The 22412-nt window shown below is 37.2% G+C and overlaps 1 protein-coding gene across 2 annotated transcripts in view; it reads right to left on the bottom strand.

Moving 5' to 3' along the window:
* Positions 1-5245: 5245 nt before the first annotated feature.
* METTL25 (methyltransferase like 25) overlaps positions 5246-22412 on the bottom strand; it is a 157919-nt gene continuing 140752 nt past the window's right edge. The window contains exons 10-12 of one of the 2 annotated variants that reach the window (XM_001364103.4): positions 7464-7538; positions 6767-6838; positions 5246-5510 (exon numbers count right to left, since the gene is read on the bottom strand). In XM_001364103.4, coding sequence (XP_001364140.1) covers positions 5424-5510; positions 6767-6838; positions 7464-7538 — 234 coding nt within the window. In that variant the 3' untranslated portion in view covers positions 5246-5423. Of the gene's footprint in view, positions 5511-6765; positions 6839-7463; positions 7539-22412 lie in introns of those variants that run through there. The other variant, XR_472405.3, reaches the window with a different exon arrangement.

The following is a 22412-nucleotide window of genomic DNA, read 5'->3' as shown; positions in this document are numbered from 1 at the left end:
GTAGTCTGCATAATGCATTAGAAAACCAAATATTAATGCTAGCTATGATTTATTGGGGGAGCTAGGTGGTGCAGGGACCTAGAGTCAGGAAGATACATCTTCCTGGGTTCAAATGTGGCCTCAGATGTTTACAGGTTGGGTGACCCTGGGCAAGTTACTCAACTTCAGTTTGCCTCATCTGTAAAATAGGGAGAAGAATAACACCTACTTCCTAGGGTTGTTGTAAAGATCAAATCAGATAATAACTAAAAAGTGCTTAGGACAGTTGTTGTTCATCCTTCATTTTCCAAGAGAAGCAATAACACCATGGGGCGATGTTTTGACTTGCATGTGAATGGGATTTAAGTGAAGCAGAGTGGCACACTCATCAACCTTACTCTTTCTTCCAGGGTCATCAAAGTTCAATGGTAAGACAGAGTCAGGACAATTGGTGATGACCCAGCACGCAACACATGACCTTGGCATCTTCAATGTCTGCCTCAGCCGCCTTCATGACTATTGAAGCAAGTTATTCTCATCTTGTTATTTATGATGTTGGTGAAACAGATTTCCTTCCATCCTGTTCGCCACCATTCTCTCTGTTTCTGTGTCTCCACTTAGGTAGGCTGCCAACATCTGGAACATTTTCCATATTAATGCCTTTCCTTTCTTAGGACCAGCTCAGAGGTGACTTCTTATAGGAAGCTTACTTTGGCACCCCGACTAGCCAGGAGGAAAATGATAATTTCCTAAAATTTCTCATCACACATACTCTCAATTTTCATCTTGGCATTTTTGTCACTCTCCCTTCTTTCACAATTATTTATGTGGCCTATACTACAGGCTTAATAAATGCTACTTGATTGATATTCTGGACCTTCCTCATAAGCAGACCTCGTTTACAACCCAAGGGTGATGGGTGATGGTGGTTTGTTGGTGGAAAGGTCTATGAACTTAGATGAGAAAACAAATTAAAATTTTATTTCAATAGTTTTCTTTGTAATTCTATGTTTGGGTTTATTTATTTATTTATTTATTCATTCATTCATCTGTTTATTTATTTGCATTTAAAGACGCCATATTGAGAAATGGACCATGGATTTCACCACACACAACCCTAAAACAGATCCAGAATCCCTTCAGAAGACTCTGTGCCTTCCTGAGAGAAGGACCTCTATCAGTTATTTTGGGATTCCTAGTGACTATCTAGTACATCTCACACATGGCTGTTTCTTTGTCAAACTCATGGTGCATTGCATATAGTAAATAAAGTACTTAAATGTTTTTGAACTAAATTAGCTCACACATTAGCAAGGACAGTACTACTTATTAATACAAATTAACCTTAAACTAGGACCCAGAATACAATGTTTTAGTCCTGAAAATAACAGTAGTCAGTAGTTTACTTGTACACATGGGCAGTTCCCAGCTTATACAACTTTTGGATTTTGTTCCAGAAGTTTATTTGAAAGTCACTTGTTTGGAACTCTGAACATCTTTTCCCCTGGAAACCAAGTTATAAATGGTAGGTTCCTGTGCCAATCCACAAAACCCAATTCAACCTATGCCATTGAACTGCTGAACTGGTTGGGGGTTAGTTGTCCTGAACCCCATGAACTCAGAGCCTAGGAGAAGAGAAGGAGTATAAAGAATGAATGGGACCCGGATGGAGAGGCTCTGTAGATCAAAAAGCTTTGCTCATGATGACAGTAAACAGCTTTATCAGGCAAAGAAGAAGGGGAAAGGTAGGAGCTAAAGGGCTGAGGACTTTTGTGTAGGTTGCTCTAGTCATCAGAGCAAATGGTAAAGGTTACTCGGAAGCAGATTGGCAATAGTAACTAATTTCCAAAAATTGTCTGAAAGTCAGGGATTGCCTGTTAAAGATCCATTTAAATGTTTTAGTCGAATATTGCCTTTTATTGCTTGGGGAAAATACGCAGAAAGTTTGGATTTTTAGTTTTTAAAACTACATACCTAGCTTATAGGATAATTAGCTATGATCATGAAAAAAGCAATTATTAAGTAGTTAATATGTACAAAACACTGCACTAAACACTAGAGATATAAATTAAAACAAACAAAGATTGTCCTTGCTTTCAAGGGGCTCATATTTTAAGGGAATAGATAACAGAGCAATAATCAATGTTCATATGATTCATTGAACCCCATAATTTTGGACTAAGTAAAAACTTGCTCGGTGCTAATGAGTATCTTTTTTTTCCCTCCTTTTAAACTCTGGTCAGACTTTGGGGAAAATAAATACTTCCTCAAGTGATTTAACAATTGTTTTACTCTTTGACAAACAACTTATTTTCTGACATAACATGCAATACCCATGTAGGGATCCGTAAAGAGAGGTCCTGAAATCAGGAAGACTCATCTTCCTGAGTTCAAATCTGGCCTCAGACACTGAACTAGTTGTGTGACCCTGGGCCACTTACTTAATGCTGTTGGCCTTAGCTCCTCAGCAGTAAAATGAGCTGGAAAAGGAAATGGTAAACCATGTTAGTATTTTTGCCAAGAAAACCCCAAATGGGGTCACCAGAAATTGGACACAACTGAAATGACTGAACAAGAACAAAAAACAAAAGAGCGAAGTGATGGCTGCTTTCAACTTATAGTCAAAAGAGCTCCTGAATAAGTTAATGCTAGGAGATGATGCGTAGGTATTTAAGTGAAATTTTATGACACTCTAATTTCCCTTTTTGGTGAATATTATGTGAATATAGGGCTCGAGCCAGGGACAGAGCTGAAAGGTTTGCACAGATGAAGATTTCCTAGGGAAACATTTTACAGGAAGAGAGGGGATGCCCTTCTTTGCTAAAAACAAACTAAAAACACAGTTCAGTGGAGTACCAGCTCTAACTTGAATAGGCTAGATAAGAATATAATGAGTCAACTCTTGGTTTTTGTATCTCTCCCAGGGCCTAGCACATAAGACATTAAAATGAATGTTTATGGAATGTAGAGTTAATTAAAAATACACTGAAATTAGGCATAAATACCTTCTTTAGAAGGTGGTCAATGTTTCACCCTTGGCCAACTGTTTACACTAACTGAATTCACTAGTTAATCTCAAATGCTATATTTTTCAATTTTTCTCATTAATTGACAGACTAGAAGGATCCAGGCCAGGTTTGCTTCAAAATAATAATAATGATGATGATGATGACAATAGCATTTACGTAGCACTTTAAGGCTTGCAAAGTGCTTTACATACATTGCCTCATTTGATTTTAAAATTACTTTATTCAACTGCAAATGCATAAATGTGGCTGGTCCAACAAAGTATGACTTTTCTATGTGATTTTAAGCAACCTGAGTGTGGGCACTGTTGTATTTAAATGCAAAAAAAAAAGGCTTTTTCTTAGTATTGTCTTAAATCTGTTTAAATGAATATCAGTAGGGATATCTACATGAAGTCAATGTCTTAGTTAAGCAGGGATATCTGAGCATTTTTCTGCTGTTTAAAGTAGGTCACTATTTCTGCTAAAGCAAACACTGGTGACGATGGTACAATGCTCCTGAAATATAACCTTTGCTTAAAAAACTATTTTTCTTGCTATTTTTCCATTGCTGTCACTTTGAAACGCCACCTCCTCCTTTCCAAAAACTCTTCTCTCTTGTAAAATAGAATTTAAGCAAAATAAGCCAACACACTGACAGTCCACTACTTCTCTCCTGAAAGAAAAGACGCATGTTTTAAAAGCAGTCCTTGTAATCAAGAATAATTGCCAAATTGATGAAAATAATCATGCCTATCAATGCTGTTTTTAATTTACCTGACAAGCTGGCCTTTTGAAATTATTTTCTTGGTTCTGCTTACTTAATTTGTTTCACTTTATATAAGACTTTCTTAACCCTTTTAAAAAATTCTTCATGTTTGTCATTCTTTATGTAAATAACTTGATTTATTCCATTATCCCCCAAATGAGGGGTATTCACTTTGCTACCACAAGAAGTGCTGCTATAAATATTTCCGCACGTATGTCTCCCTCTTACTTCGACCTCTGTGGGATAGGAGCCCAGTAGCAGTGTAGCTGGGTCAAAGGACATATAGAGTTTTGTGATTTTTATAGCATGGTTTCAAATGGCTTTCCCAAATGGCAGGCCCAGTTTACAATCCTACCAACCCTATCATAGGGTGCTTGTCTCACCACAACCTCAGTAACAACCACCATTTCTTTGGTTTTTGTTAATTCATGAATCACTCTTTGTTTCGTTTGACTCACTGGAATTAGAACAGGCTTCTAATAATGCTTAAAGGTAGGCATTTTGCAACTCAAAATGAGCAATATACCCAAGAAGCCTCTAAGGGGCAGACTTTTTTTTTTTTAACCTAACCTTCTATCTTAGTATTATTTCTAAGACAGAAGAGCAGCAAGGGGTAGGCAATGGGAGTTAAGTGACTTGCCTAGAGTCACACAGCTAGGAAGTGTCTGAGGCCAGATTAGAACCCAGGGTCCATCAGGTCTGGTGTGCTGTCCACTGTGCTTGTACATGCCCTTGTACATGGGTAATTATCTCCATTAGACTGTAAGCTCCTTCAGAGCAGAGGTTCTGTTTTTGCCTTTCTTAGTTATCTCCAAGGCTTGGCACAATGCCTCATGCATTTTTGTTGTTTATTAGTCTTTTTTTTGGTCCCATCTGACTCTTTGTGACCTCAGTTGGGGTTTTCTTGGTGAAGATACTAGAATAGTTTGCTGTTTACAACTCCAGGTCATTTTCAGATGAAGAACTGAGGAAAACAGAGTGAAATGACTCATATAGTTATTGAGTGGCTGAGGCCAGATTTGAAATTGGGAAGAGGAGTTCTTCCGAGTCCAGCCCCGGTACTTGATGTAGTTCATAAATACTTGTTGATTACTCATATAACTCAGATGAAAAGAATGAAAATTTATAGGCTGTAATCTAAAAATGTTATCTATCTTTTATATCTAGTCTTGTGCCTAAGTACAGATATACTTTTAATGTAGATTTCCCCTGCTACAAATTTTCAAAATTGTTCCAAAGTGTGGGAGAAAATGCTGGAAGTCTGAATCACTCTATTAATTCATCACTTTGCTGTTTTTAAGTCAATGAAAAACCCAAGATTTTGACAAAGAACAAATATCCACAGCACAAAAATACTGTAAAGAAAATAGAGATAACATTATATTGTCATATATCATATTACTGTACAACTTTTCTGGGTCAGTACAGTCAATTATCCCTTTAGCAGATGGGGGGACAAAAGGTCGATAATAGAAAGGGAATCAGAATTCTATTTTTTCATGGTTTATTTATTTATTTATTATTTGTTTCTTTAAAAATCCATGTAGAAATCATCACTGGCAGCTGTTATTATTAATGCCAGACTACAAAGAGATGGTTAGAAAAGCAATCATTGCATCAGCTCTCCAGCCTGGTTCCGTCTAACAACTTGCTTCCACTTGAAAGCATGGCTATTTCTTCAGAGCAATAACAGCATAGCATCTGGGGGATTTCACAGGATCAAATAACTTCACGAGTGCAGACCAGGCAATGTTGTCCTGTAAATTGATATGAGCTTTAGATACATAACAATGTGTTGACTAAAAAGGAAATAACGGAATAGGCACGTATTTTTGTAATGTAAAAACAAGACATACATAATTCCATAAAAAAGAGAGGGAAAAGTCTTCCTTGAATAATATGACCTTGTTTCATGAAGTATACTGCGATAAAAATACAGGTATTTGTGGCTTAAAGTAATTAATTATTTCTTATTTATTAACTGGTGATATTTCCCATTTCTATCACAAGTGGATATAAATCTTTTATAAGTTACAAAAAACCAATCAGAATTTCTCATGACTTCTAACAACTCACTTTCAATCTGTTCATCTTTTGTCCATAGCATTTCCCCAACTATTATACCGAAGTCCATGGAAAGAGTTATGAAAAGGAAAACGAGTGCCCAATAGAGTAGGTGTGATCGTCCCAACCCCCACCTTCCATCTTGAGAATCAAAGATATTCTTTGATTTACAGTTAGCTGGCAGCTGAGAAAAAGACATCATTATTTAAATATTTTAAAATTGCCTTTTCCATAAAAATACCAGTTAGAACAAAAGCAAACATTTATTACAATCCGTTTGTTCCAAGTAGGCTGTTCAGGAGAAGAAAGCAAAGCTTTCCTTATGATAAAGTGTAACTGTTAAAATGAAGGGTTTATAGTGGAAAAACAGGGCTGTTCCCATGAATGTGTTTAATTTAAACAGGTCACAAAACTTTATTTTGACCATAGCCCAGAGCAGAAGCTGCAAAAACCACTTCCCTCAAAGCTAACCAAAAGGGCCATTTTCCCCCATTCAAACAAGAACCATACAATTATGATTTACTAAAAAAAGAATTGCCATCAACACTGCTCAGAAGGGCACTAATACTCTGCAAAGTAAGTAAGCAGGGAAATGCCAATAAATGCGCTAATCCGTGTGAAAAGGAGTTTGTAAAGGGCATCTTCTGTCTAGCCCCCACTAATTTTAGCCACACAATATCTTGGTATATGGTGCTTTGTGTGTTTACTGTCTACTGACTAGTAATTACCATACAATTAAAAGAACATAAACTTTACTATTGCAGCTTTGCTGCAAACAACATCTGGTGGACATATGTTGAAAAAGAGATGGAATGAATACTTAAACTTTGCAAATATGATGAAAATAATTGTACTGGAAGTTTGAGGGGAAAGGCACAAGGTTAGCAATCAACTGGATAGTTTATTTCATCAAGATATTTGTTTGATATTTTAAAAAGTGCAAAAATACCTGTTCTTTAAGATAGCAAAGTCGATCCATAAGTATCAACGTCTCTATGCAAGGGGCCAAAACAACTTTCAACTAAAAGAAAGATTGGATACGATTATTATTGTGGACCAGACAAATGCAGACCAAATAGATTTTCCTTTTCCTTGTCCAGCTGAATAAAATATTGATGGTAAAGTACATATCTAGCTATCCATCTATATATGGCAAATGCCTATCATGTATCTTCTGAAAAAAAGGATAAAGTAGACATCAAAAGTTTTCTGAACACATAGGGAAAATGTATACTATTTAATTTGCTTTGAAGTATCATCATGCAATATATGACAGGAAACATTGAAAGGGGCACTAAGGATGAAGTTCATTAAAAGGAATGCTTGTGAAAGAACTGCAGGAAGATAAATATGGGTTCAAAGAATTCTAATATTTCTTTCCGCACATTTATAAAATCCCTTATAAGGAATCTTCCATGTGTTCTCTTTATTCTTTTATTGACACCTAATATAGTTTTGAAGTAGGACATGATCCAAAATTCAGTGTTTTTTTAGAATCAGGGTCTTACAAAATGAGTTAGACTGCCCCATCGCAAAATGCCATAGTGTCTTATTCTAGTCCATCTCACGCATACATTCACACACACACACACACACACACACACACACACACACCCCTCCCTTAATGAATTAATTCTGAGACTTACCATATTAAATGCTTCCAGTTCATTCATTCTGGGCTTGTACTTCTCATAGTAATCCATTATCTTTTGGTCTGTAAGCTATAACATAAAATACAAAAATGGTTCATAGCTATAACAAAGTTGCAACATTAGATAACTGGAGTAATTCCTGAAACAAAGTAGGCATTAAAGAAATGAAATTAAAACTTTCAATATGAATGATTTTTGAAGTCTAAAAATAAGAGCGCCTTCCTCTATACAGTTATCTATAGTTATTTTTTTTTCTACTTTGTCCTTGAGGGACTTTTTTCAAGTTTACTTTGAATCTCCAATACTTACCCAAATGTGTGACAAATAGCACAGTACTTTCCACACAGTAGGTGCTTAATAAATGTTTGTTGACTAGTAAGAGCTCAAATAAACATTTATTGATTAATTGAATAATGAGAAAACTAAAAATGTTTTATTCATTTTTTCCCCAAATTGTTGTAACTTCACTTTCCAATGACTTCACTCTGCCTTCAAATAGAACTTTACTTTGTAACAAAAAGGTAGCATTAAGCAAAAGAAATCAGGATATTGGCCTTGTCTGAAAATGTTTGTTGCATTCTGTAGTTGTAGCCTACCATAGTCCTCTCTCTTAAGAAGCATGAAGCAATTCAGCTGAACAATCTTTTTTAATCTTCTGCAATGACACAGTATTATTCAGGATAATATTATCCATTATTCTTTTCTTTGACTTCAAAATCACAGAATCATAACCCCCATTTCCTCATGTTAGAAGGGTCCTCAGAAGGTACTTTGCCCAAACCCCAAATGACTGAGATTCCTCTTTTAAAACCTTCCTCTTGGGGGCAGCTGGGTAGCTCAGTGGATTGAGAGCCAGATGTAGAGACGGGAGGTCCTAGGTTCCAATCTGGCCTCAGACACTTCCCAGCTGTGTGACCCTGGGCAAGTCACTTGGCCCCCATTGCCTAGCCCTTACCACTCTTCTGCCTTGCAGTATTGACTCCAAGACGGAAGGTAAGGGTTTTTAAAAAAACAAACAAAAAACAAAAAAAACCCTTCCTCTTTAAACCAAATAGAGAGGCAGGCTTTGCCTTAAGTCCAATTATTTCATCATTGTGCGTATTCCTTCTATCAATAAATTCTTCACATTGACCTTAAAATACTATTTAATTTTAACCAGCAATGATTCAGCTCCTACTCTGAGCTACCTTCATCATGACCTACAATCACTTTAACCCTTTAAGTTATTTTCCAGACCTTCACCCCTGCACTCTTCCCTTCCTCAACTTGACTCCTTGGTGAACCAGTTCAACTCCATGCTTTCCTTTCTCTAGAGTTCCTTACCCTTCTTATCTTATTGCTATCTTGCTCCTCTAAGCACCAGCCTTGGATTACTCCAACCATCTTTTGCCTTTACTCCTACTGGAGAAAATCATAAAGCTAATGGTCCACTGGACACGTATGTTACAAAATTTCTACGTGGCCTTCATATGACAAAGCCATGCTTTTGCATCTTAATTGAATCACTATTCCACTTTCCCAGGAGCAAAACATTTTCAGCCCTCTTATAGCCTCCATGCCTCCCCCCACCCCAATATGCTCTGAGTGGAGTACCTTGTCTCACATTTTACTTAAAGTACTGATGTCATTTACCATCTTTTCCCTTTCAACTCACCTCAAATCAGTCCCATGCCACCTATCACTACTTTTTCTTTAACTTGTCTCATAGATTTCCTTTGTTATTTAAATTCCTCTATGTGCATGAGAGGGGTTTCATTCCATTCTGTCTTCTCCAGCAGTGTCCCCTATCACCTTCCCTCTCACTCATGTGAAGATTGGATTTAGCTATTTCCTGTTTGTAACAATGAAGATACTTAGTTTAACAAAATCAGGAATTTCTTAGGAACTCTAAATTACTCCACCCTATTTAGACTGTACTTTAGGGGAAGATAAAATTGTAATCTCCTGATTGAACAATGAAGGTACTTAGTTTTCACCTTATAGTGAAGCTAGAACTTTAAGCTAAGTCTGTTTTTAGATCTTAATACAAAAAGGTGTTAAGTAACTATAAAGGTTCACAAAAGGTGAACTTAACAAAGAAGTGTTATGTAACTCTAAAGATATAATCAAATCAAAGAAGAGGAGAACTAAAAGTATGGGCAGTCCTGGAGAAAAGCCTTTGATATGACTGGTAGACGTGAAAATTTAGAGGAGGAGACACAAGGGTGAAAGGTCTATATATTTGGGATTTTTGCTCTCTCTGGCACCTTTTTGGCGGTGGAGAGTTAGCTTAGAGTAGTGTGCTAACCTGTTTACTGGTTAATATCCCGCTGATTACAGACATGTCAGTGCCTCCTCAATCCTCAAAAACAGTCACTTGATCTGTCCATCTGAGAGAGCTGTCATCTTATATCTCTCCTTTTGGGGGCAAAACTCCTTGAGAAGGCTGTTGAGTGTTGGTAACTTCCATTTCCTTTCCTTTCATTCTTCTTAACTTTCTGCAGTTTGACCTCAAATCTCATCATTTTAAAATAGTTGCTCCCTCCCTCCTTTCTTCCTTCCCTCTCCCTTCTTGCCTTCTGTTTTAGAATAATACTAAGCAGAAGAGTTGGTAAGGGCCAGGTAACTGGGGCTAAGTGACTTGCTTATGGTCAAATTGCTGGGAAGAGTTTCAGACCAGATTTGATAGACTCTCATTTCCAAGCTCAGCTCTCTATCACTGAGCCACTCAGCTGCCTCTAGCTACTTTCTTAATTGCCAAATCTGATGACCATTTGCTAACCCTTATTCTGCCTGACCTCTTTGTAGTCTTTGACACTACTGATCATACGCTTCTCCTTTCTCTTTTCTTAATGACACTGCTCTTTCCAGGATCTACTCTTGTCAGATTGTTCCTCAGTTTCCTTTACTGGATTTTCATCTAGATCATGCCTGTTAACTATGGGTATCCCAAAAGACTCCATCCTGGGTTCTCTTCACTTCTCCTCTTATACTACTAAGCTTGATGATCACACCAACACCCATGTGTTCAATTAGAATGTCTATGCAGATGATTCTCCTATGAATTTATCCAGCTGTAAACCTCAAAATTTCTCAGACTTATGAATGTTAGGGGTTTCCTCCATTGGGGAATCTTCTACTTAAAAAAATTCCCTAGCAGATAGTGAGAATTCTACTTAAATGTGAGGGCTCCTTGCCTTGGGAATATCCCTACTCCACCCTACTTAGGAATGCTTTAGGACAGAGAGCTCCTTGAGAACAATGAAAAGTGCTTTGACCCATGCTTATGGAAAGGACAGGAAGTTCTTTGAGTCATGACTGTTTTAGAATTGATACAATGGGATACTAAGTACCTATAAAGGTGGGGCAACTTATAAACTACTTAAACCTAAAAGGGTGATAACTTATTCAGAGGTTTTTTCTTAATGAAATTTGTTGACACAGCAGCATTTTTTCCTGACTTACTAAAGAGATTAAAACTACTCAGTTGTGAATTCAAAATGGGTGGTCCTTTAGAAACATCTACAGTGATTGGTAGATGTAAGGACTTAGGGGAGGTGACAGAGGAGATTTTTGCCCTTAAAAATAAGAGCTCAGAGAAGAGCTGGATCTGATTCTGAGGGAGCTCATTTTGAGAAGACTCATTCAGGGATCTCGATTTCTGACTCTCATCCTGAAGGAGAGTTCTTTGAGGAGCTCCTCTGAAGGGCTCTGTCCCTCTGGGGTAGGAGCTCTGGAGGCTCTTGAGAGAGGCCCTTTGAAACAATCTCTGGCTGGAAGACTCTTTGAGGAAGGATGCTGGCCTGGTGTTACTAGAATCCTTATTTAGTCAGACCTTGTGGTGAGCGTTAAAAAACTGACTGATTTCTCTTTTAAGACTCAGGTCTAGGCCATATTAGCTTGAGGCCCTTCATACTTATTCCTTTCTTACTCTCCCTCTCTTTCTTTGATTACTCATTGTATTGTTAATTAAAATCTCTATAAAACCCAATTGACTTGAGTATTTGAATAATTGGGAATATTTCCCTGGCGACCACCTTATATTTGATTTTAAACCCAAGACACTGTAGTGAAACATATTTCTGCGGTCAAATTTGCTCACCCTCTCTTATATCTATCACAATTTATATCTTCCACTATTTTAATCACTACAGTTTAAGACCTCAACCATTTTAAATCTCACACAGCCTAACCTTTCTGCTGACCTCTAGTCACATACATTCAACTGCCTACTGGACATGTCCTGCAGATATCTTAAACTCACAATGTCCAAACTCTTATCTCTTCCCAACTTCTTTCTTACTTTTGAGGGCACCATTATTCCTCCATTCATTGAAGCTTGCAACCTAGGTGTCATCTTCTACTCTTTACCACTCCATATGTAAGCTGTCACTGTGTCCTGTGTCCTACCTTGTAATCTTTCCTGTATAAAACTCCTTATGGCCCCTGCTGCTGCCATCATTCTGATGCAGGCCTCATACCTGGACTAAAGTAATGTCCCGCTGGGAGGGTCCTTGCCTCATCTCTCCCTACTAATCCATCTTCCACAAGATCACAGAACTAGAGCTGTAAGGAACATTGGAGAGCATCTGGCTTAAATCCTGCTTTTTTTACATGTGAAGAAATTAAGGCCCTGGGAATTTAAGAGATACAGGCCTGGAGACAGAGAGAAGAGGAAAAGAGGGAACAACAGAAAGAAAGGGAGGAAGGGGGTGGGGAGAGGAATAAGGAGGGAGAGGGACAGAGACAGAGAGAGAGGGCTAGAAGGTGGGGAGGGAGAGTGAGAGATCTGAAAGCCAGTTAGGATTCATTTCTCTGTACAGAGGGAATATTTGAAATAATGAATGTGTGAATGAGAATGTCAGTTAGAGAGGGTTTAGAAAGAGAAGAGTGCCAAAGACAGAAACTTGGGTAATGCCTACCCAGAAGGAATTAGCAGTAGAGAAGGGATGTAAGAGAATCAGGAGAGCGTAGAGTTTCAGGGAGGTAAAGAGGGCAGAGGGTATGAAGGAAGCTATGGTCATTAGTCTGAAATGTGGCAGAGAGGTTTTCAGATGAAGCCTGAAAGGATCAGAGGATTTGGCAATCACGAGGTCAGCTGTGACTTTTCAGATAGCACTCTGAGTAGAGGAGTGGAAAAACTAAATTACAAAAAGCTGAAAATAGCATAGATGGGGAAGAATTAGAGGTATTATTGAGAGAAAATTTTTTAAAAGTTTAGCAGTGAAGGTGAGAGTTAGAGTGTAATGATACGTGGATGAGAACTGACCCAAGGAAGGCTTTTTTTTTTTTTTAATGTTAGGAATATGTGTAGGCATTGGGAAGGACAGGTTAAAAAAAAAGCAGAATAAAGCTATATTGGAGCTCTAGAGAGGAGATGATTATAGAGGAAGGATGTGGAAGAGGTGAGAAGAAATGGGATGAAAAGATACAACTAGAAGGATGAGTCTTACAAAGAGGCAAATATCTCCTGATTCAGAAAGCAAAGAGAAAGTAAGTAATATAAACTATTTTGAAAATTGAAAGAGGAGATGAATTGAATTTATTCAACTAAGAAGGGTTTATAAGTGTTGGAAGGTTGGGGTAGGGAAGAGACTTGAGAAATGTGGAAACATTTTGGAACCATCCTCATATTAGATGAGCAGGGGAATTAATAAAAGCAGATTATTCAAATAATAATGGCTTGAAGTAATGTTATTTTTATGGAATTAAATGTTTTCCTTCTTCTGTTATTGAAAATATTGTATTGATTAAAATAAGTTGACAAAAAGAGCTTTTGTTTTTCCTTTCCTGAAGTAGAAAAGTCATAACCTGTTTTTCTCTTTCATTTCTCCTTATTCTTTCAATAACATTATCTTAACATTATACTATTTCCTAAGACTATTAGTTACCATGGAAACATCTGTAAACAATGTAGTTAACTCAGTGAAAGAGATGAAGACTTTGATATGCAAAGTCTTTATTCCCTCTGGCATAGCCCCATGCTTGATGAATATTTGTCTATTCTTTAAAGGAAACTAAATTTAACTTTTTATGTACTTCCCCCAAATCATATTTGACACAAGACTTTTGATTGCTTAATTTAATTTTAGTGTTAATTTTCCTTGGGGATAGAATCACACATATCCTTAGAAGATTGGCTAATTAAGGACGAATTTCTTGGCCATTGCAACCTATGGAACAAAGAAAAATGCAAGTGACCTTCAATTCTATGCTGCTCTCTTCCATTTTATAGAAGTGTTAGGAAGGGGGAAGGGAGGTAAGAATCTTACATATATATATATATATATATATGACACGTGTATGTATGTGTATATATTAAGGCACTATGGTGTAGTGGCTAGATCTCCAAATGAGAGTGATCTAGGTAAAGAGCTATAGGAAATTTGGCATTAGTTCCAACAAAAGTGATGGAGAGATTCCTTTATTAGGTTGGCCAGAATGGGTCACTTCTGATTTCATGATTCTATAATCGTTCCAAAAGCCTACAGGCATATACTAATGTAACGGAACCAAGCTGCCCTTTCTTCAAGGTTGCTATTTGGTGAACTGTCCAGGAGCAGAAGCCATAAGCAATGTGTACAGAGCAACTGAAAGTCTAATTAATATCACCCTTATCTCTGATAATCTTCTATTCTTATCCCCACCTCCCCCCAACCCGTGGGCATATCTTCTTGTTTTATTAGCATTTTACTTGATTTTTTGATAAGTTCTCCTACAACTCTACTCTAAGGATTGAAATCCACTGGAGGTTGTATATATTAAATAAAATTAATTTATTGATGGGCTGCTCAAGATTTCTAACTAGCTAGTGGGCTCCCTCCTCAGTCTAAAAAAGGGCCACAGAACTTGCCCAATAAAGTGAGTAACTAAGCAGCTAGGCTGGGCAAGAGACTTCCTAACAAGCAAGCCAAAATATGTCCCTTCTGACATAGATGCCATCCAGTCCCTCACCAGGGCACTTCAAGTTCCCTAGGAAATGGCCTCAGAGACTTCAACTCCTCCCTTAGCACTTCATCACAGGAAGAGGTAGGTCCCAGGAGGACACCAACACATCCATATCTCTTTGCTAAGTGGCTGGACCACATAGGTTAGAGCTGACTGATGAATATGGAGCAGGTCTCCAGTCTGCCTGTTACAAAAGCCAGCCCAGTAAAGTAATATATCTTTAATCCAGTTATTCTTCACAAAGACAAAAAGATCTAGCCAAAAAGAAGAGGGGACACAACTCATTTTTATAGCCCGAGGGGAAAGACTTTAAACTTTAAAATCAAAGTTTTTGGAGGGGCAAAGAGAAAATGATTTCCCAATCCATTATTTATTTTCCACACTATGAATTCTTTCTTCCTTTTGTTTTTGCTTACTTGAATGAATGTTTTTCCTTACTATGAATCCATAAAGGGCTGGAGGAATCTAAAAGAAATAGAAAAATATAAAAACTAGGTGTTTATTGACTGATGAACAGACATCATAGGCATATTTATTTGTTTGATGGGTTGATTAGAGCAGGGGTTCTTAAGCTTCTTATGTGTGGATTATGGACCTACATGTTGAAACCTTTGAGCCCTTTGTCAAGTAAATGCTTTCAGATAATTCAAGAAAATGCTAAATTTCATTTTGATTTGTAATCCCCTCGATCCAAGTTTTTAGGTCCTCTGAAATTTATCTGAGGATCCCTGAGGTATTCATGGGACACAAGTAATTTCTAGTTCAGTGAATAGAGATTCAAGACCTCCTGGAGATGGTCATTAACTAGATTTATGATTTTGGGCCATTCATTTTGTCTCTCTTTCTCAAGGTCTTTATCTATAATATGGGGATAATACCTGTTCTGCCTACCTTGGAGTTTTGCTATCTCAAATGATAGGTTGTATAGGCAAGAAATGTGAAAAATATAATGCCATAGAATATTAGGTAATGTTGTTATCATTATTATTACTTTGTTGTTCAATTGCTTGTTGGTTAACTTGTTTTAGTGAGATATTCTGAATATTTCATAGATACTTAGGAAATGTTAAGGGAGAGGGATTGGACTTGCGTTTTATTGGCAGAGGGGAAGGTGAGAATACTACTATCAATAAAGAATGGCACACACTCTGCAATTTATAACCTTAGAGAAATGCCTGAGAGATTAAAAAATGAATTTCTCAGATTCATAGAGCAAGCATACTTCTGAGGATTTGAAGTCAGATCTTCGCAGGCTCAGTCATCCTTCCATATACTACATCACACTATTAATCATGAAATCAAAAACGTTCTCGGGGCATCTAGGTAGTACAGTGGGTGGAGTGCTAGGCCTGGAGTCAGGAGGACCTGGGCTCAAATTTGGCCTCAGCCACTACCCAGCTGTGTGTCTCTGGGCAAATCACTTAACACTCATAGCCTAGTCCTTGCTACTCTTCTGTCTTAGAATAGACACTAAGACAGAAGGCAAAGAGTCTTTTTTCATTTTTCGTTTTTGTTTTAAAAAAAAAAAAAGGTCTCTGAGACAAAGACAACCTTCTGGAGAGGATCCACATGAAAATATGGAGCGAAATTATAGGGAATCAGAAGGCATGAATGGCTCTGAGCTGAAGCAAGAAATCTCCATGAAAGTAATCAAGTAGTTCAAGTAAAATAATAATAATGATGATAAATCATATTTATTTGGAGCTTTAAGGTTTGAGAATCACTTTCTACATAAGCTCAGCAGATAAGTTGTGCTAATTCTATCACCTCCTGTCTATAGAATACGAAACCAAGTTTTATAGAGGTTAAATAGCTTGTGCAGGCCCAATAAAGTCAGAGGTAAAGATCAGAGCTGGAACTGGAACCTGAGTTCTCTTGACTCAAATTCTTTTTTTTTTTTATTTTTATTGAAGATCTTGTAAGTGTGGCACTTTTTTTTTCACTTTAAACATTATTTTATTTGGTCATTTCCAAACATTATTCATTGGAAACAAAGATCATTTTCTTTTCCTCCCCTCCCCCCCTCTCACCACCTTTCCCTCTCCCATAGCCAACGCACGATTCCACTGGGTATCACTTGTGTTCTTGGTTCGAACCCATTTCCATGTTGTTGGTATTTGCATTAGAGTGTTCATTTAGAGTCTTTCCTCAATCATATCCCCTCCACCCCTGTAGTCAAGCAGTTGCTTTTCCTCGGTGTTTTTACTCCCACAGTTTATCCTCTGCTTATGGATAGTATTTTTTAGATCCCTGCAGATTGTTCAGGATCACTGCATTGACACTAATGGAGAAGTCCATTACCTTTGATTGTACCACAGTGTAGACTCAAATTCTAACCATCTTTTCAGGATATCTATAGTTCTATCTTGTGAAGAATTTGTATTCAAGCTAAGGAGAAATGTCCAGGTCAGTCAAAACTTACTTATTAAATAGTATCTAAGCACCAGGCACTGTTATGGTGCAAAAATAGGGCGCTGCTTTAAAGGAATTCACTATCTACAAGCAAGATATACAAAAGAGAAATGGGAGATAAACTCAAAGGGCCTATTAGTAGGCAGAACTTTCAAGAAATCCTGCAGGGACTCTCTGTGGTGGCAAAGAATTAGAAACTAAAGGGATGTCCTTTGATTGAGGAATGGCTGACCAGATTGTGGTATCTGCTGGTGATGGAATACTATTGTGCTATAAGGAATGATGATCTGGAGGCTTTCCATATGAATTGGAAGAACCTCTAGGAACTGATGCAGAGTGAAATGAGCAGAACCAGAACATTGTACACAGAAAGGGAAACACTGTGGAACAATCCAGTGTAGTGGACTTTGCTTCTAGTAGCAGTGCAACAAGCCAGGACACTCCTGAAGGACTTATGGGAAAGAATGCTAAACACATTGAGAGAAAGAACTATAGGAGTAGAAATACAAAAGCAAAACACATGACATCACTTATCATATGTATATATGGGTAGCTGATTTGGAGTTTAGGCTTTAAAAATTCACTCTACAGCAAAAATAAATAATATGGAAATAGGTATCAAGTGATAACAATCATATAACCCAGTGGAATTGCTTGTTGGTTGGGGGGGGGGGGGAGAAGAGGAGAGGGAAAGAAAATGAATCATGAAAATATGGAAAATACTTAAAAATTAAAATTAATTTTAAAAAAGGCAAAAAAGAACAAGTTATGTTAGACAAACCTAAAAAAAAAATCCTGCTGAGGGTGGTATTAAAACTGCATCTCAAAGAAAGCCAGGAAAGCCAGAGGATAGAGGTCAGGAAGAACTCCTGATATGGGGACAACCAAAAGCATGGAGTTAAAAAATAGAATATCATGCATCAGTTATAAAATGAAAGTCAGTGCCACTGGATCAGAGAGTACAAGCAGAAAGGGAAAGAAATAATAAAAAGTAACTTAAAAATATGAATAGTTAGCATTTCCTTAGTATTTTAAGGTATATAATGGTTTTTACAAATATCTTATTTGATTTTCTTAACAACCCTGAGAGGGAGGTGCTATTTTTATCTTCATTTTATAGGTAAGGCAGAATTTGAACTTGTCTTTTCTTTTTTTCCATTAAAAAACAAACAACTCTTACCTTCCATCTTGGTAACAACTCTAAGACAGAAAAGTAGGTGCTAAGCAATCCGGTTTAAGTCACTTACCCAGGGTCACACAGCCAGGAAGTTTCTAAAGCCAAATTTGAACCCAGACCTTCCCAACTCCAGGCCTGGTACTTTATCCACTATGCTACCTAACTGCCTTAACTCAAGTCCTCTTGACTTTACCACACCTTCTAGCAGTATAAGAAGACTGGAAAACAGTTCGATAAAACACAAAATAAAATTTGTGGCTGAGGGTGAAAAAAAAATAATCATATTTCAGAGAAAGACTACGGATTAACAGTTAGGAATAGAATCCAATTTGGAGTGTGTATATGTATACATGCGCATATATGCATCTATGACTTTCACATGTATAGCTCAAGTAACTTTTGTTTGCTTCTACCACAGAAATTGAAGCCGGTATATGAGATCTTGATGTCCTCATATTAGCAATGTAGTTTTTACCAAACCTGTGGTCTTACAAGGTATGAACTTTCTAGGACAGAGAATTCCCAGGGGCTATGAGGTTAGTGCTAATGGGGAGAAGAAACACTTTGTGTTAACTCTGATCATTGGGACAGTCATCCCAACAATTCTTTTAGGTGCCAGGAGGTAACTTGCATAGGAAAGATCAGAAGACAATGAAGAACTCTCTAACCAAGGAGTGGCCAAAAAAGAGTCTAAAATCAGGTTTATTAGAGACGTGATACAGATTGGACAAGATAGCCTTTAAGGTCCCTTTCAAGCTTGAGCTTCTATGTAACTTTATTTGATTCCCTTCTTCCTAGATTACTTAAGACAAATGTTCTAACTCTTAGTGACCTCCCATTCCCACACCACACAAAAAGAGAAAAGTAAGGAGTATTGCTTCAGGAGAGGAGAGAGATGGAATAAGAAGAGAGACAGAGAATAAGAAAGAGTAAGATCTTAAGATTTAAGATTATTTGAAGAGCAAAGCACATTGATTTAGGAACAAGAAAAGTGGACACTGAAAGGAAGTTCTCTGATTTTTTTCCTCTAGATTCCAGTCACAGAAGAAAAAGGCTAAGAAGTGATTATTTTAGTTACCATTTATAATATGAGTGAGATGGAAATTATGAAGATTTTTGTGGTTATAGCTAAGTATTAGAAAATTTTGCAAATGTTTGCATCTTTATCAGAATGACATTAAAATGGACTATGGTGGCTTTATTCTATTTGTAAACACATTGCAATGGTGTAGCTGGTATACCAAAATGAGTACAGTTGGGTTTAACTTCTTCAGAGTCCGAAACACTTCTTTCTCTAATAGTCTATAATTTGTATCTAATTATTAAAGGAGCTAATTCACTCAAAAGATACACAAATAAAGGATCATTTTGAATATCAAGCTGTCTCTGTTTCTAGACATTCATTCTCAGACACACTTTTTTTCAGAATGTTCAGAGGAGGTCACTTAAACCAGTAATATTTTGGGTGCCCATTTAAAAAGAATGGGATTCATAATGGAAATGTTGGCAGTCCATCTCTTAACAGAACTGCTAGAATGACAAATACTCTAAGGGAGAAGGTGCGAAGCTATCTTTCATAAATGACTTCGGGATCTATCACCTTGGATTCCTCTTTGAGGCTGGCCATCAGCCATATGTAAATCTAGAACATGCAGAGCTGGCCTACTCAGAATGATAATGATTTGTTGGAGAGTGTTCTGTTTTACTGGACTTGTCTTCAAGTAATTTTTCAGGGCAAAGAACCTGTCCAGAAGCATGTTAGAAGATTTTCTAGACACTTTCCTTGTTTACATCATTTTGAATGTTAACAGATGTTCACTGCAGGCTCAGAAACACATTGATATATATTTGTTCAACACAGATTCATTTGTATAAATGTAACAGTTTGTAAATATTAGGACGCTATAACACCAACTTAATCAAAAGGCTTCTGAAGGCACGTTGTCTTCTTCAATGATTAGAAACTCATGTGAGCAGTGATGTGATTTTGTTTATGCAGAAAGCTGGATTGTAGAATCCCTTTTGAGTATGGCTGTGGTTAAAACGTTTACTTCTACACTGTAATGTCAAGGACTAGAATAAATAAAATGGCTCTATTCTAGCATCTTATGCATTCCTGACCATTTACCTACCCCCTCTTGTTCTCTTTTTAAAAAATCTACTCTCTTTTTGTGTACTTCTTTACTTCTTTTCATTTGCTTAATGATATTTCGATATCTGTGTTTTATCTCTATCCTGTCAACCTTGGTCCTCTCATCTCCTTTATCTTCCTTAATGTTTGTGTCATCATTTTCCCTCAAGAGCAGCTGTTCTTAAATTTGGACAAAGTGAACCCCTTCTCAGAATAATGCTTTCGGATGCCTAAAATGAACTACATAGGATTACAAAGGAAATAGATCACACTGGGATACAGTTATCGAAATGTTAAAAAAAATTTGGAGATTCTATATTAAGAAAACTTTGCTCTAGAGAAATAAAATAGCAAAATCAGTGAAAAGTTCAGCTTCCATTGCTATAACATGGCAGTAAATGCTTTTATAAAATTATTCTTCGGTACCGAGCTTTAATCTTGCCTTACCTTTTCCATTTCTCCTAGGATGGCACTAAATATATTACAAAGAATACTTTCACCCTTCTAAGGTATATACCTTATGGCTAAAGAGAAGCATATATACATATACATATATATGATTTTTTGTGTGTGCAAAATGGGGCACATTTATTAGTTAAAATATCTAACACTTGCTAAACACTAACTGGTTACATTTTCATAGGTAGTCAATTCACAGAGCAGAGCTGGATAGAGAAATGGACATTTGCCTTATAGCTTGTGATGCTAAACAATCACATTTGGTCATATTCTAAGTTTTGAAGAACTGTATTTGAGGAAATATGATCAATGTATCTATATGGATGCTTCCTGATAAAAAAAAAAGTTCTACCTAAAAATCTTTATTTAGGCTTATTAGAACACAGATTTAGTTTAGACATAATTTCTACCAGGGCATCAACAAACTATGGTCCACAAGGGCCAAATCTAGCCTACTTCTGTTTCTGTATGGCTCTTTATATAAGAATAGTTTTTGAAAATATTTTAAAGTTTACCTTTATTTAGGTTCATTAAAACTTTGAATAAGTTTTATTTATTCTTTCAAAAGCCACATAAAAACAGGCTACAGGGGGATTTGGCCTCCTAGCCATTGTTTGCTGATGTAATTCTTGTTCAATCTTCACATTTTACAGATGAAAAAAACTGAGGCCCAGAGAAGGTAAGTGACTTGCCCAAAGTTAAAAAAAAATACTTATTAGTAGAGAGGATATGAATCCAGATCTTTAGGCTCCAAATTTAGCATTTTCCAGACAACTTAAAATCAGAGACAAAGGGAATGATTATTAGAACAAGTAATTTAGTATGAGATTCACCTAATAAGTTCCACTAGTGAAAATAAGCATTTTTTTATACAGAGAATGAACTGCCCAGGGAGCTCGCTTCCCATTTGTGAAGTGACTCAGAGCACAATAGGCTACCTATCAGGATTGCTGAAGATGAGATTCTTTTACTGGGTTAGATGAACAGAACTATCTGGCCTCTACACTCTTTCCATCTCTTAGATTCTAGTAGATTGTTATAAAAATTTCCAGATAACTTTGCATTTTCCATCAGCAGCTCTCCTGACTTTTGTGAGTCCAAGAACACCAAGCCCCCTGCCTAGTACCCTGCGGTCCTTCCCCTCCCCACTCTTCGCCTTCCTTTTGTGTGTGGTCTTCCCCTATTAGGCGGTGGGCTCCCCAAAACAGGGCAGGGGTTGGCTTCATTGCTTAGTACAGTTCCTGGAACATAGTTAATGATTATTTGTTGAATTGAGTTGAAACGAACCTCGCCATTCTATAAAGAAAGAGGCATAGGGAACCTTTTGGAGGTGGCTGGGACATGGCCAATGACAGTTAGACACTAGACACCTACAAGTGCATTACTTCCAAGTAGCGATTTTACCAAATACATTTTACGTGAGCCCCTCCTTTCTTTCAAGGAGTATGTTCAAGGAAACACAGTTCAAGAAAAAGTATAATCCCATTCTGGTATGGCTCTCTTATTTCTTAATTTCTTGTTGTCATGAAACAGTTACTCCCCTTCCCCCCCATTCCTTTCAGTGATCTTCAGAATCAAGGCTCAGAATAACTAAGTACTGCGAGGGAAGTTTTTTCCCAGCCTAGCCCTGAGCAACAATCACTGCCCACGATCACATTTTAGTTTATATTTTCCTTGTTCAGTTTTTTCAGTTGTGTCTGAACCTTTCCGATCTCCTTTGGGGTTTTCTTCTTAGCCACTATGCAAGGAAACTGAGATAAATATAGTTAAGTGATGTGCCAAGGGTCACACAGTTAGTAAGTGTCTGTGGCCAGATCTGAACTCAGATCTGAGCCTT

The sequence above is a fragment of the Monodelphis domestica genome, chromosome 5 (genome assembly GCF_027887165.1).
Source record: "Monodelphis domestica isolate mMonDom1 chromosome 5, mMonDom1.pri, whole genome shotgun sequence".
In the NCBI taxonomy this organism is placed as follows: domain Eukaryota; kingdom Metazoa; phylum Chordata; class Mammalia; order Didelphimorphia; family Didelphidae; genus Monodelphis; species Monodelphis domestica.
Note: the sequence above shows the minus strand (reverse complement) of the source record. Positions and strands in the feature narration are given on the sequence as shown.